This window comes from Phaseolus vulgaris, chromosome 10 (assembly GCF_051622355.1).
Source record: "Phaseolus vulgaris cultivar YP4 chromosome 10, ASM5162235v1, whole genome shotgun sequence".
Classification (NCBI taxonomy): domain Eukaryota; kingdom Viridiplantae; phylum Streptophyta; class Magnoliopsida; order Fabales; family Fabaceae; genus Phaseolus; species Phaseolus vulgaris.
The window spans coordinates 43,655,900-43,672,472 of NC_143507.1; the positions used below are offsets into that span (position 1 = coordinate 43,655,900).

Genomic DNA, 16,573 nt, shown 5'->3' on the forward strand with positions numbered 1-16,573 from the left:
TAATGGAGAAAATAATGGTTTTGATAAACCCTAATTGTAGAGAAAACTAAATATAAAATAAACTTTTATTCACTTGTATGTTAAAGAGTAAAATACATGGTGCATATATAAGAGAAAGATTAAGACCTAGCTGAAACAGAAAAGGAAAGTTGGGTCAAACAAACAAAACCCAATAATTTAAAATGGAAAATTAAATATGTTAACAGGTTTCTAAATTAGTTTCTATTATTGTTAAATAGTTTTTAAATTTGTATCTAATTAGTCATCAAAAATTTTGCTACCAAATTTAGAATCTAAATAATTGATAGTTAAAACTTTGGTAGTTAATTAAATACCAATTTAAAAACTATTTAATAATAATAATAGAAATTAATTTAGAAAACAAAAAATATTTTAATTTCTAAAATGATTTCTAATCTAGTCATTATAGTAACTAATTATTTTTATCTTTAAAATTGATTTTTATTTGATGTGTAATACTTCCAATTGAATCAATTATTTATCTTAAAATATATATAAAATATTAAGAATTAAATAGATATTCAATTATTTCAACTATTAATAAAATGAAAACAAATATAGCCTAATTAGAATGTTTATAGTAATATCATTATCTTTTTTCACATTACTAAAAAGAAATATAGTAGTTACTATTTTTTCTATTAAATATACTCAACATTATTCTTATGATATGCAAATTTATCCAGATTTCTGACATATTCTCATTATTGTTTCTACTCTATTCACTTGAAAGACCAGGGAAGCATTGACCACCAGACCAGACAAGTTCTTTGGTCATATTATCATTTTTATTATACTTATATATATTAATATAATTTATACATATTAATATAATTAATAATAATAATAATAATAATAATAATAAAATAAATTATATTTATATTATTAATATTTATTAATATTATTCATATTATTAATATTTATTAATGTTATAATTAATATTATTATTAACATTATATTCATATTATTAATATTTATTAATATTATTATTAATATTATTCATATTATTAATATTTATTAATGTTGTAATTAATATTATTATTAACATTATATTCATATTATTAATATTTATTAATATTATTATTAACATTATTATTAATATTATTATTAACATTATTATTAATATTATTATTAATATTATTAGTATTAATATTCAAATTATTATTAATATTTATTAATATTATTAGTATTAGTATTAATATTCATATTATTAATATTATATTCATATTATCAATATTATATTCATATTATTAATATTAATTTTGATATAAATATACATTTAGATATTTATTGTGTGTGTATAGTAGTTTTATTTGACTTGAGTAATATTACTTTTATCCGGATATAGATAGATAGAGAGAAAAAGGAAGAAATTATATAATATTAATATAACTTTAATACTATAAATACATATATATTGATTAATATATTTCTTTATTTAATCATTAATTTTTTAAAACTCATGGTTAAATTTAAATTTACTTTCATATTATATATATATATATATATATATATATATTAATATAAAATTATTTGATATCTTATTTTCAAATATAGGTTATTATAGGTAGTTGTGAAGTTTTTGTTAGATGGCTATATAGGTGCTTGTATCTTACACTTCTTTTCTGATTTGAGATTCTTGTATAAGGATTGAAATATCCTTAAAATGTTTTGTTTAATTTTTTTTATTCTTTGTCGATAAAAAAAATCTTATTTTCAAATATTTACTTACATAGATTAAAATTGATATAATGTATAATTTTTAAAATATTTTAAATTATAAATTATTTAATCACTTTGTCATTATGATTTATATTATATATTAGTAGAAAGGGTTATTTAGTAACAACCTTTTACATAGATTTATGGAATAATTAATATAGTTTAAACTATAATGATATGCTAACTAGTAATCTGTATTAGAGATTTAATTAATAGTTAATGTAAAAGTCATCATTTTATGTTAAAAGATAATATTGTTTGTTGACAATATTCTTTACTATAACACACAAGTAAAACCAACTACCTATAATGAACTTAATTAAGTCAATATGATCGTAAAATAATAATTAATATGATAGTTGATTTTAATGTAATAGGTAATATGATGACTATGAGTATGACATATATTAAATTTGATTCATACTAATAGATAATATAATAAATTATGTTTAGATTCAAGTAGATTATAGATAAATTAAATGTGATTCATATGTTAATATTGTTAGTATCATTAATATTGTTAGTATTATTATTATTGTTAGTATTATTAATATTGTTAGTATTATTAATATTGTTAGTATTGTTAGTATTATTAATATTGTTAGTATTATTAATATTATTAATATTGTTAGTATTATTAATATTGTCAGTATTATTAATATTGTCAGTATTATTAATATTGTTAGTATTGTTAGTATTATTAATATTGTTAGTATTGTTAGTATTATTAGTATTGTTAGTATTACTAATATTGTTAGTATTGTTAGTATTATTAATATTGTTAGTATTATTAATATTATTAATATTGTTAGTATTATTAATATTATTAATATTGTTAGTATTATTAATAATAATAAGTATAATAAAATTCATAATAAAACTAAAGAATTTGCTTGGTGTAGTGGTTAAATTTTACTTGGTTGCTGAAGGATTGCTGAAGGAACCTGGCTTCAAATCCCATGAATATTTACATACGGAAAAAATCCGTATGTAAACCTATTACATACGGATTTTGATTCCCGCTCCATGGCGCCAAAAATTACATACGGATTCCGTATGTAATACCTGTTTACATACGGAATTTAATCCGTATGTAAAAATCCGCGTTTTTCTTGTAGTGTAAATAAAAATTTAAAATAGTAAAAATGGACAAGAAAATTGTTGGATTGGATTAGAACATTGGTGAATTTTTCACTAATTTTTGTTTGTTTGCAGTGATTGTTGGCACAAAAGCTAAAGCAATTTTGTAATTTATACTAAGATACACCATTGCTTTTAATTATTTCCAAATTATTTTACAAGCAATTGAAATTTAACTTAGTACTAAAAAAGTTTCAAAATATCTTATATATGAAACTAGTGGAGACATAGATGAATGAGACAAGAAATTAGGGTGAATGAAACTATTGTGTTTTTGGACATACTTTTTCACCTTTTTAGTCTCATCTACTTTCACTATTAAATTTTGCTTTTGGAATGTTGCTTAAATGGGTCTCTGAGAAAGTTTTTACCATTTAAAAATTTGCTTGGTTGAATATGAACAATCATGTGATGTAGATGAAATGAATGGTGCATCAAAAGTTGTAATATATCTTTTTGATTTTTGAGTTGTAGTGCACTTTCATCACATACTTTTGTATAAACAAATGAAAGATAAAACTTCTTCCAACTTTCTCTAAATTGTTTATTTATTGAAATTTATTTAAAATACTATGTTTGCATGTCTTACATTATACTTGATAAAGTTGACCTATTTTTTTTATATTTTTTAATAAATTGACATGTAACTACAATTTATTTATTTATATCACAATTATACATTTTTTTTATTGAGATATTATCTGATACCCCATTCCATAATTATTTTAATAGCTCACAGAAGATCTTAAATTAATAATTACACTTTATCTCAGTCTCTACTTCTACAAAATGATCATCAACTCATGAAAATGAACATAAACTCATTTATAATATTTTTCTTCTTTCTATAAATCAAATGTTATTCTACTTTTGTAAAAAAACTATTTTATTATCTAAACCCAATTAAATAATTTAATAAATCAAATAAATAATTGTATTTTATTACTTTTAGTTTTAAAAGTATTTTACATGTTAGGAGAGGAACATAATAGAGAATATGTTATTGAAAGAAAGTTCCCTTTCATGAGGTATATTATCAATAGAATGTGAGAATGACTACATACTGTGTGGTATGGATCACTTGCTGTTGCTAAAAAAAGTACTTAAAAGTAACTTTAGATTTTTCATTAATATCTATTATTTACAGCATCTTGGAGAAAGAATGAATTCTTTTGTGATGAATCCACCAAGATATGACAGTGAAGAGGAATATTATTATTGTGAAAGATAAAAAAAAATTACATTAGATCTACCAACTAAATGTGAATGAAATTTTGAAGGGTTCTGAATGGAGTATGTAACTTAAATAAATAGTGAATGCAAAGAGAATAATAAAATAAACACATATTTTTACTCTACTACTTTGTAGGTATCAGAGCCATCTCGAGCCTATCCTAGCGAGTATTTGTGTTGGGCTTATATAATCCCACATGACATGTTTTGTATTGTATTATGAAACTCTCTACCATGTTAGAACTGTAAGACTTTTAATAATTAAGTCTTGATATCTACATATCATAACTAGAATATTAACCATATGTGAAATGAAGGACCACAGAAAAAAGTAAAAATGCTCTTACCATTCAAATCAACTGTGAGGGCAACAGTTTGTATATTATGCTCCTACCATTCAAATGAAATATGAATGATCTGTCTTTTTCTTTGAGAGGGTGTGTAGAAGAAGGTGGATGCACTAATTTTGTAAGTTATGCCTTTTAGGGTAACATGTAAGCAACCATTTCTAGCTTTTCTGCCCCATTCATGTCACACAACACTTCTTCTCCTTTAATATGCATTTTTTAGGAGATTTTTGAAGATCCCTTTTCATGCAAAAGTCTAGTTCTTTCAGTTTGTTGATTTTCATGAACAGCTTCTTATTAAGTTTTCCTACTACAAGTTGCTGCCTGTAAAAGTGTTGATCAAACTTTGACGATGACGATGATCACACTTCTTCTTGCAGATGATTTCTCATGGATTTGTCTGAAGGATTTTGAGTTCACTTCTTTCTGTTCCCAAAGAACCACAATAGACACAATAAATCTAATTTTCGTCTGTGTTTTCTACGCTTCTACGATTGTCAGTTTAATCAGAAGAAATGTTATCATTGGAAGTCATAGCAGAAACAAGTTTTTCCCTATTGTCTCTATCTGTTGTGCTATCACTAGCATCGTGTTTTACAGTATTGGCTTGTGGAATCTCATTGCCAAAACCGGTAACTCCATGGCTAACTTAGCATGCATCGTAAGAGGATTTGTTTGGACTTCTTTGGCAGTTTCTTTGCTTGTTCAGAGACACAAATGGATCAAAATTCTAAACTTTCTCTGGTGGGCATGTTCCTGTGCTCTAGTTTCAGCTCTCAACATTGAAATTCTGTTCAGAAAGCATGCAATAGAAATTTTCGATGTCCTACTATGGCTCTTGCACACACTTCTTCTCTTCTGTGCCTTCCAAAATCTTGGTTACTTTGTCACTCAAAGTGTGTCAAAAAGTTTATCCGAGCCATTGTTATCTCAGGAAGTTCACACAGAAGAAACAGGACTAGGCCATGCTTCCTTTCTGAGCAAGTTGACCTTCTCTTGGGTTAACTCCTTACTCAGATTGGGTTACTCAAAGCCACTATCTCTTGAAGACATCCCTTCCCTTCTTTCTGAAGATAAAGCAGACTTGTCCCACCAAAACTTCATGCATGCATGGGAATCCCTTGTGTGTGAGAGAAGCAAGAACAATACCAAGAACTTGGTGCTTTGGTCCATTGTTAGAACTCACTTAAAAGAGAACGTATTAATAGCTTTTTATGCATTACTCAGAACCATTGCTGTGGCTGTTTCTCCTTTAATACTCTATGCTTTTGTCAACTTTTCAAATGGTAGGGATAGTGAGGATACAGATCTCAAACAAGGTCTTACAATAGTGGGTTTTCTTATTCTCTCCAGAGTGGTTGATTCTGTGTCCCAGAGACATTGGTTTTTTCATTCCAGGAGATCAGGATTGAAGATGAGATCAGCTCTGATGGTGGCAGTGTATAAAAAACAACTAAAGCTTTCAAGCTCAGCAAGGATAAGACACTCGGCAGGTGAAATTGTGAATTACATTGCAGTTGATGCATATCGCATGGGAGAATTTCCATGGTGGTTTCATATAACATGGGCATGCGCATTGCAAATTCTCCTATCTATAGGTATCCTTTATGGAGTTGTGGGAGTTGGTGCTCTTCCTGGTTTAGTCCCTCTTCTTATATGTGGACTTCTCAATGTACCATTTGCCAAGATCCTACAAAAATGCATGGCACAGTTCATGATTTCACAGGATGAGCGTCTAAGAGCAACTTCAGAAATTCTAAACAGCATGAAAATCATTAAGTTACAGTCCTGGGAAGACAAATTCAAGAGTTTGATTGAGAACCTACGTGCGAAAGAGTTCATTTGGCTATCTAAGGCACAGATCATGAAAACATATGGCACACTTTTGTATTGGATGTCTCCTACCATCGTTTCTGCTGTTGTTTTCCTTGGTTGTGCTGCTTTCAATAGTGCTCCATTGAATGCTGGGACCATTTTTACAGTTCTTGCAACGTTGAGGAACCTGGCAGAACCTGTTCGAATGATTCCGGAGGCTCTATCTATTTTGATCCAAGTTCAGGTATCTTTTGATCGTCTCAATACCTTTTTGCTTGATGAGGAACTAGATACCAGTGATGATAACAAAAGACATATAAACCGAAGTTCAATTAATGCGGTAGAAATCCAAGGTGGCAACTTCATTTGGGACCATGAATCAGTGACTCCAACGTTAAGAGATGTGAATTTAGAAATCAAATGGGGACAGAAAGTTGCAGTTTGTGGGCCAGTTGGAGCTGGAAAATCATCTCTTTTGTATGCAGTACTGGGAGAGATTCCCAAGATCTCAGGAACTGTGAGTTAAACAAACAAGTTCAGCTTTATGACATGACAAATTCATGCTGATATTCTTTGTATTCAATGTTTTTTATCTCTGAAAATTCTGAATAATGGAAAACAGGTTAATGTGTCCAGCAACATAGCATATGTTTCTCAAACCTCTTGGATACAAAGTGGGACGGTTCAAGATAATATACTGTTTGGCAAGCCGATGGAAAAAACAAGATATGAGAGTGCCATTAAAGTTTGTGCTTTGGATAAAGATATCAATGATTTCAGCCACGGTGATCTTACAGAAATAGGGCAGCGAGGGATTAACCTGAGTGGAGGACAAAAGCAAAGGATTCAACTGGCTCGTGCTGTTTACAATGATGCTGACATTTACCTCCTCGATGACCCTTTCAGTGCAGTTGATGCTCACACTGCTGCTATCCTTTTCAAAGTAAGAAGTTATCACTATAAGATTCTTAACTTTTGTGGAACTGTTATCTTCACTTCAGTGAACCAAACCACTTGCATTTATATGCTTACAGGACTGCGTAATGACGGCTCTAAGAGAGAAAACTGTCATTCTAGTGACACATCAAGTGGAGTTTCTCTCAGAAGTTGATGCAATCCTGGTAAAGTATCTCATTTGGATGCATGTTACATTAATTTCGTATATGATTAACATGAATCATTTGGTGTTTCGTATATGATTAACATGAATCATTTGGTATCTCATTTGGATGCATGTTACATTACTTTCGTATATGATTAACATGAATCATTTGGTGTTTCGTATATGATTAACATGAATCATTTGGTGTATAGATCCCAGGTATGTATGTTTTCAATGTGATTTGTTTTAGGTTGATCCGGTGTTTTTTTTTTTGTTTGTGAAGGGATGTCGGTTTTGTTAGGTTGAATTGATTGTTAGGTGTTCAGATGTATAAGAGTTAAGGGTTAGACTATTCCTGAAGTACCCGTATTTATTTATTTTTTCTTGTCGATAGAAAAAAATATTAACATGAATATTATGACTCAAATTCTAGGTGATGGAAGGTGGAAAAGTTACTCAATCAGGTAACTATGAGAATCTCTTAACAGCTGGGACTGCCTTTGAACAACTTGTGAGCGCGCATAAGGAAGCAATTACAGAGTTGGATCAGAATAGTGAGAACAAAACTCAGAGAGAAGATTCTGAAGGTGTTTATCTACCTAAAAATCAAAGTGAGGGGGAGATTTCTACCGAGGGTCAACTTGGGATACAACTTACACAAGAAGAAGAAAAAGAGATTGGTGATGTTGGCTTGAAGACATTATGGGATTATATTTCATTTTCCAGGGGTTCATTGATGCTGTCATGGATACTTTTGGCACAATTTGCTTTTATTGCTTTTCAAACTGCATCAATGGTTTGGCTTGCTTTAGCCATTGAAATTCCAAAAATAACTAGTGCCACCTTGATTGGGGTGTACTCTATAATCTCATTTGCTAGTCCTGCTTTTATATATGTAAGGTCTCTCTTGACCTCTTACCTCGGATTAAAAGCTTCTAAGGCTTTCTTCACAAGTTTCAATACTGCTATCTTCAATGCTCCTATGCTGTTCTTTGACTCAACTCCTGTAGGAAGGATTTTAACGAGAGTAAGATTTCATTTCCAATGGAAAAAAAATCTAAATAATTTCCCTGTGTTTGATCATTTACCATTTAATCATATTGAAAATTTTGATACACTTTTTCTCTCTTGCAGGCTTCATCAGATTTAAGTGTTTTGGACTTTGATATACCTTATTCGATCACCTTTGTAGCATCTGTAGCAATTGAAATTTTGGCGATGATTTGTGTAATGGTTTTAGTAACATGGCCAGTTTTCATTGTTGCCATTCCTGCAATAATTGCATCAAAATATGTTCAGGTTTACACACTTTCAAATTTTTTTAGTTTTCTATTTCTGGTCCCTGCTTCACAAAGCTAATCTTTTCTAAATCTTTTTTTCCCGCAATAGGGGTATTATCAAGCCTCGTCAAGGGAGTTGATGAGGATCAATGGAACCACAAAAGCTCCTGTGATGAATTTTGCAGCTGAGACATCACTTGGTGTGGTTACTGTGAGAGCATTTAATATGGTAGAAAGATTTTTTAAGACTTACTTAAAGCTTGTGGACACAGACGCAACACTGTTTTTTCATTCTAATGTGGCCATGGAATGGTTACTTTTAAGGATTGAAGCACTTCAAAATTTGACAGTCATCACTTCAGCTTTGCTACTTATTCTATTTCCTCAGGGATACGTGTCCACGGGTAATATTCCTTCAGAGATCAATTAGCAAAATATGGCTTCATTCATGTTATTAACAAGCTTTTAATTGTTCATAATTCTCTTGCATTGTGCAGGCCTTGTGGGACTATCTCTCTCTTATGCTTTAACCTTCACAGCATCCTACACGTTTTGGACTCGATGGTATTGCAATTTATTAAACTATGTTATATCTGTTGAAAGAATGAAGCAATTCATTCACCTACCATCAGAGCCTCCTGCCATTGTGAAGGACCACCGACCTCCATCTTCATGGCCTTCCAAAGGCAGGATTGAGCTTCAAGCCTTAGAGGTAAAGTTTCATTCTTGTTGTTGGAAATCACACATCGACTAGAGATGAAGACATTTCATTGTATATAACTGGATGCAAACCTCACCTCGTAAGCGGTTTTATGAGGTCGAGTTAAACTTAAAGTCAATTTCTTAATACTTGTCTTGTCTTAAAGTCTGATGGCTATTTTTCTTTGATCTCAGATTAGATATCGTCCTAATGCTCCATTAGTACTGAAGGGTATCACTTGTATGTTTAGAGAAGGGAGTAGAGTGGGAGTTGTGGGAAGAACCGGAAGTGGAAAAAGTACACTCATAAGTGCTTTGTTTCGCTTAGTTGAGCCAACAAGGGGTGATATTCTTATAGATGGGATTAGCATATGCTCCATGGGGTTGAAGGATTTGAGAATGAAACTAAGCATCATCCCTCAAGAACCAACTCTTTTCAAAGGCAGCATTAGAACCAACTTGGACCCTTTAGGCCTGTACTCAGATGATGAGATATGGAAGGTAAATGGACTAGCTCTGCTGTTAAAATATGTTCTTTTAATACCTTCATGTTTTGCTTGAGCTTATCATAAGCACATGTTTGATTATGTTTAATTTTGTGCATAGGCTTTGGAGAAATGCCAGCTTAAGGAAACTATCAACCATCTACCAAATCTCTTAGACTCTTTGGGTGAGTAAACTTCACATACTTACAGCCACAAATCTGATATTGGTATTTTCTGGCAATTTCTCTCAGCAGCCTTGGGCAACAATCTATTCTAGCTTTACCTTTTCAGCTTTAAAATTAGGAGGGATGCACATACTATTTGAACTTGCAATTTGTACTTCTAATATGAAGTATTTAACTCCCAAATTAAGATTTTGTAACGTTTAGAATCCTACATCAACTAAAGATAAAGACATTTTGTATCTCATAAAGACATTTTGTATATAAGTAGATGCAAATCTCATCTTATAAGTTTATTTTATAAAATTGAGTTAGGCTTAAAATGCATTTCTTAATAGTAACAAATTAGGGGTTGAAGTCTGATTGAGAATAGTTGTACAGTGAGTGATGAAGGTGGAAATTGGAGCTTGGGACAACGGCAACTGTTTTGTTTAGGAAGAGTACTGCTTAAGAGGAACAGAATTCTTGTTCTGGATGAAGCTACTGCCTCCATTGACTCTGCCACTGATGCAATTCTACAAAGAATTATCAGACAGGAGTTTGCAGAATGCACAGTTATAACAGTGGCTCACAGGGTTCCAACTGTAACAGACAGTGACATGGTTATGGTCCTCTCCTATGGTATGTTCTTTCATTCTTTTTTCCTCCTTTTGGTATACACTGTTTATTCAGTTAGTTAGCTAATATATAATATGTTTTTGGTGGTTACTTAGGGAAAGTGGTGGAATATGATGAACCTTCAAGATTAATGAACACCAACTCTTCATTCTCTAAGCTGGTAGCTGAATATTGGGCCAGCTGCAGCAAGAATTCCTCCTAAAATGTTAGTTTGCAGCAACATTGAATAATAAGAGTGTGGATCAGAAAAGGAAGAACAAATAAATGGAAAAGAAAGTTAAATAATTGTTATTATATGTTTACAATGGTGTGGATGCTTTCAACATCTTGAAAATTCTATGTTTAATGTTTATTAAATGTGACTATTTGAAAATTATTTTAAGTTTTTATTATATTGTATTTACAATATATTTATAACCATCAAGATATGATAATAAATAAATTTCTATCATAAATAAAGGAAAATCTTAAAATAAATAAATTGTGAAGACAAAAACATGAATTTGATGAGAAATTATCACTACCATTCTTATATTGGGATAATGGAACTAAAAATGGTGTAATCTTTCAACTCAAAAAGCTAAAGTAGCTCAACTGCATACTGAATAGTGATGTGGAGAGATTCTTCATGGACTCTTCTAAACATATCCTCCAACAAGACATTAGTTAATAAGGAAAATTCTCCCTACACCCTTCCATATTTTTTTTAATTACAATCCTACCCTTTTGAATATATTTTAGAATTTTTCATTTGTATATTTTTTTTATTTTTTTTATATTGTAAAATTCGTAACACTCCTTATTATAATATATATTTTGGATTTGTACAATCCAAAAGGTAATTCTAAATCCATAAATACCTTATGAATTTTATAATGCAGAATACATTTTAAAATTACATTCCAGATTCTACAATTCAAAAGATATTCTTGAATTTGGAAATACCTTTCGAATTGTACAAATCCAAAATACATATTATAGTAAGAGTGTATTACAAATTTTACAATTCAAAAGCTATTAACGAAATTGAAAATACCTTCTAAATTTTATAATTTGGAATAATTTGTTTAAAGAAAAATATACTCTAGACTCTAGTATCTGTTTGTTTGTAGAATCCGGAAAATATAAATAGAAAAAATTATATTTTTGGATTATAAAATTCATAAGTATTTCTTATGGAAAAAAAATGGTCTTTTTGTCTGATTTATGGAGTAGGAGAAACTATTGAGGTGCAAACACTAGCATACCAATATCAATCCAACATTTTAGACCCAATAACAAAAATGGAACTTGCAAATAATTGGGGACGGGTTCTTCCTGCACCTCCATAGGTTCTTCTGGCACCCCCATACACAACATGAAAATACTTTTTTAACCTTCTTGTACCACCCCAATAAAATAGCTTTCGGATTATGTAATCCATACTTGCATTTAAAAGAAACTTTCGGATTATGTAATCTGGAAGCTAAAAAAGACTTCCAGATTACATACTTTGGAAACTAATCATGCATCTGAAAAAAACTTCTGGATTATGTAATCTGGAAATTAATTATGAATTTAAAAAAGACTTTCGGATTATGTAATCCAAAATATTACGAAGGGGTATTTTTGGAAATATGAAAATATGTGGAGGTGGGAGAAGAATATATGGAGGTGCAGGAAGAAACAACCATAATTGGGACCAACTTTAAGTGTAATGGGCTCTAAGAATACATTTTCTAACACATGAATACTTGAAGATAGTTTCTTCCTGCACCCTACATTTTTCTTCCTGCACCCTCACAATGTTATGCAAAAACCAAACTGTCTCTATTAATTTTTAAAAACATTAAAATGCACTTGAACTGTATTTATTTATTTTCATTATGGATTATGGAATCCAGAAAAATTTGGATTGACACTTCAGGTAAAATTTTGGATCCACCAATCCGTAATTCAAAATATGCATTTCACATTCAAAAATCCATCTATAAAAAAAGCATTCTGGATCCACCAATCCGTAACAGAATTAGGCTTCCAGATTTAGCAATCCAGAAATCAATAATTCATGCAAAATTTGCTTTCGAAACACCCCTTCATCCAGAAAAAAAAAATGAATCAGTTCCAGATTGATGAATCCGTAGCATACTCCCAGATCCCGATTTCTGATAACCACGGTGCCTTTTTCAAATAAAAGGTCAAGACTAGTTTCGGGATTTAGAAAATTGTAGGGATGCAGGAAGAAAAACATAGGCGTGCAGGAAGAAGAAGTCATACTTGAAAATCACAATTTTGTTAAATGGAATCACTGATCTAAATAAAGTGAGAATCATTGAACAATTCTGTGCCTATCTCATTGGTTGGCATAAATTCTGACAAATAGGGTTAATTAAAGATAAGTGAAGTATGGTAGCCTCCAATCTCTTATCTTCTTTCTCTATTATTAAAAAAAACACAAGAATGGCAACAAAAGCAAGAACATTACAAAATGTTTCAAACAAATCCATGTGAGTCTGTCTCTATATATAATTTTTTTTAAGAGTTTTTTCAATTTGTCTGTTATGTTAATTTTTTTTTTACTAAAACTCTCTTAATCACTTAACAAAATTTTATAGCCAATAAGAAATCCTATATATTAATTACATAATTAAAAAATAAACAACACACATTAATTAAGTAACTAAGTAAAAAAATAAGATATTTTGAATATTTTGTTTGAGCTTTTTTTAAATTAACAGAAAAAATGTTTATTATATTTTTTAGATGTTTGTTTAATTTTAAAAAAGAAAACTAAATATTGGATATCACACATCGACTAGAGATTATGATATTTAATAGTATATAAGCGGATGCAAACCTGACTTTGTAAGCCGCTTTTATAAGGTTGAGTTAGACTTAAAGTTGACTTCTTAACATTATATCATAGTCATTTAAAGTGTATCTTAGCGACAACTTGTTGGACTTATCAGGTCACTCATTATTAGACTGCTATCAGACTATTAATAAATATATAGTCTCACGCACGAGTTGACATTCTAGACTTGCAGGAAGTATTTTATTTATAAACTTCAAACAACTCACTCATGAGTCTTAATGACTCTAAAAGAGTAATTTAAGAAACATGGTGTTGCAAATTGTTAAGAAGTGTGTGTGAGTTTCTCTCATAATGAATTTAACAGACAAACAAAATTTAAAAAAATATTATTATTTTTTATAATAAAAAATAATAATAACACTAAAAAATTTATTAAATAAAAACTAATTTTAGAGATAAAAAATAATTAGTTGCTATAGTGACTAAATTAGAGACTAAAAAAACTTTTGGTTTCTAAATTAATTTATATTATTCATAAATAGTTTTTAAATTTGTATCTAATTAGTTACAAAAAATTTTGCTACCAAATTTAGAATCTAAATAATTGGTAGTTAAAACTTTGGTAGCTAATTAATACCAATTTAAAAACTATTTAATAATAATAATAAAAACTAATTTAAAAACAAAAAACTATTTTAGTTTCTAAAATGATTTCTAATCTAGTCATTATAGTAACTAATTATTTTTATCTCTAAAATTTATTTTTATTTGATATTTTCTTCTAGTGTAATACTTTAAATTGAATCGATTATTTATCTTAAAATGTATATATAAAATATTAAAAATTAAATAGTTATTTAATTACTTCAACTATTAATAAAATGAAAACAAATATAGCCTAATTATAATGTTTATAGTAAAATCATTATCCTTTCTCACATTACTAAAAAAGAAATATAGTAATTACTATTTTTTCTATTAAATATACTCAACATTATTCTTATGATATGCAAATTTATCCAGATTTCTGACATATTCTCATAATTGTTTCTACTCTATTCACTTGAAAGACCACCAACTCATCATTTCCTTCATTCATTATAATTCTTAATTTATCATTTATCTTCTATCAAGAGAAATAAAATTTAAAAATAGTAAAAATGGACAAGAAAATTGTTGGATTGGATTAGAACATTGGTGAATTTTTCACTAATTTTTGTTTGTTTGCAGTGATTGTTTTCACAAAAGCTAAAGCAATTTTTATAATTTATATTAAGATACACCATTACTTTTAATTATTTCCAAATTATTTTACAAGCAATTGAAATTTAACTTATTACTAAAAAGGTTTCAAAATATCTTATCTTTTCTATATATATATATATATATATATATATATATATATATATATATATATGAAACTAGTGCAGACATAGCTGAATGAGACAAAAAAATTAGTGCAGAAATGGGTGAATGAGACAATGAAGCACATTCTTCAACTACTGTGTTTTTGGACATACTTTTTCACCTTTTTAGTCTCATCTACTTTCACTCTTAAATTTTGCTTTTGGAATGTAGCTTAAATGGATCTCTGAGAAAGATTTTGCCATTTAAAAATTTGCTTGGTTGAATATGAACAATCATGTGATGTAGATGAAATGAATGGTGCATCAAAAGTTGTAATATATCTTTTTGATTTTTGAGTTGTAGTGCACTTTCAATCATATACTTTTGTATAAACAAATGAAAGGATATAACTTGTTCCAACTTTCTCTTATCTGCAAACAACTTTTTCTAAATTGTTTATTTAGTGAAATTTTATTTAAAATATCTATGTTTGCATGTCTTACATTATACTTGATGTAAAGTTTACCTATTCTTTTATATTTTTTTAATAAATTGACATGCAATTACAATTTTTTTTTGTCTATATCATAATTATATATTTTTTTATAGAGATATTATCTGATACCCCATCTACCATAATTATATTAATAGCTCACAGAAGATCTTAAATTAATAATTACACTTTATCTCAGCCTCTACTTATATAGAATGATCCAAGGTTAAACTCATCAACTCATTTATAATATTTTTCTTCTTTCTATAAATCAAATGTTATTCTACTTTTGTAAAAAAAAACTATTTTATCATCTAAACCCAATTAAATAATTTAATAAATCAAATAAATAATTGTATTCTATTACTTTTAGTTTTAAAAGTATTCTACATGTTAGAGGAAGGAACATAATAGAGAATTGGTTATTGATAGTTCCCTCTCATGAATGAAATTTTGAGAAACCTTAAACCGTGTGTAACATATACTTTCTGATTGAGTTTGAATAGCTGATTGAGTTTGAATAGAGTATCTAAATTGAAAAATAATATAAAAATAGTTTAACAAGTAAAAGAGAGAAAAAAAAGTAAACACATTTTTATTTTACCACTTGAGTTAGGTTGAGTCTCTTTAGACAACATGTTTAAGAGCTTTAACTAACTAAAACATTTGGTTACAATGATTACACAAATCTTTTTTTAATATAATTGAGTTTTCACATTTTTCTAGGAACAATGAGTATTCTCACCTCTGCATGTGCAATGAATACATACTTTAGATACAACGAGTATTCAAATATTTCTAGTTACACCAGTCTTAATCTCTCTGAGGCTAATACCTCTCAAGATATGACAAAAATACTCATGTGAATCCTGTATTATGTACAAAAATGATTTTCTTTGAATTGTGGTTGTTATATCATCTTGTTCTTCAACTTCAAGCTCTTTATATAGTTTCAGAAAAAAAGCCTGTAAACTGAACTTAATCATTTTGACATTAGATGCTAAAAAATAAAACTTTTGTACATATTTCATATTATAGCACATCTTTTTTCATTAGATGCTCCATAAGGAAACTTGTTTTGATATCTTCTGTGTGTTATAGTTATTTTTGAAAATAATTGAATGTGATTCACAGTAATAATAATCACCTTTAAACCAATTTAAAACAATTCAATCTAATCATAATGATATAGATTTAAGTTCAAAATCTTCATTTGAAAGCCTTCTATACATGAAACCCACTGATAATATATTTCAATGTAAAAATACTAAGTTTTCAAAAGCCTTTGCTTTAGT

General features: G+C 28.8%; 1 protein-coding gene across 1 annotated transcript; it reads left to right on the forward strand.

The window, feature by feature from the left end:
* Positions 1–4,510: 4,510 nt before the first annotated feature.
* On the forward strand, positions 4,511–11,026 carry LOC137819400 (ABC transporter C family member 8). The gene is given in 13 exon segments (XM_090296766.1): positions 4,511–4,610; positions 4,844–6,795; positions 6,901–7,221; positions 7,313–7,399; positions 7,814–8,407; positions 8,515–8,679; positions 8,770–9,064; positions 9,158–9,372; positions 9,555–9,860; positions 9,966–10,029; positions 10,408–10,647; positions 10,740–10,840; positions 10,842–11,026. Coding segments are annotated over 13 exon segments (4,392 nt in total). The 5' UTR covers positions 4,511–4,591; the 3' UTR covers positions 10,875–11,026.
* The last annotated feature ends 5,547 nt before the right edge of the window (positions 11,027–16,573 follow it).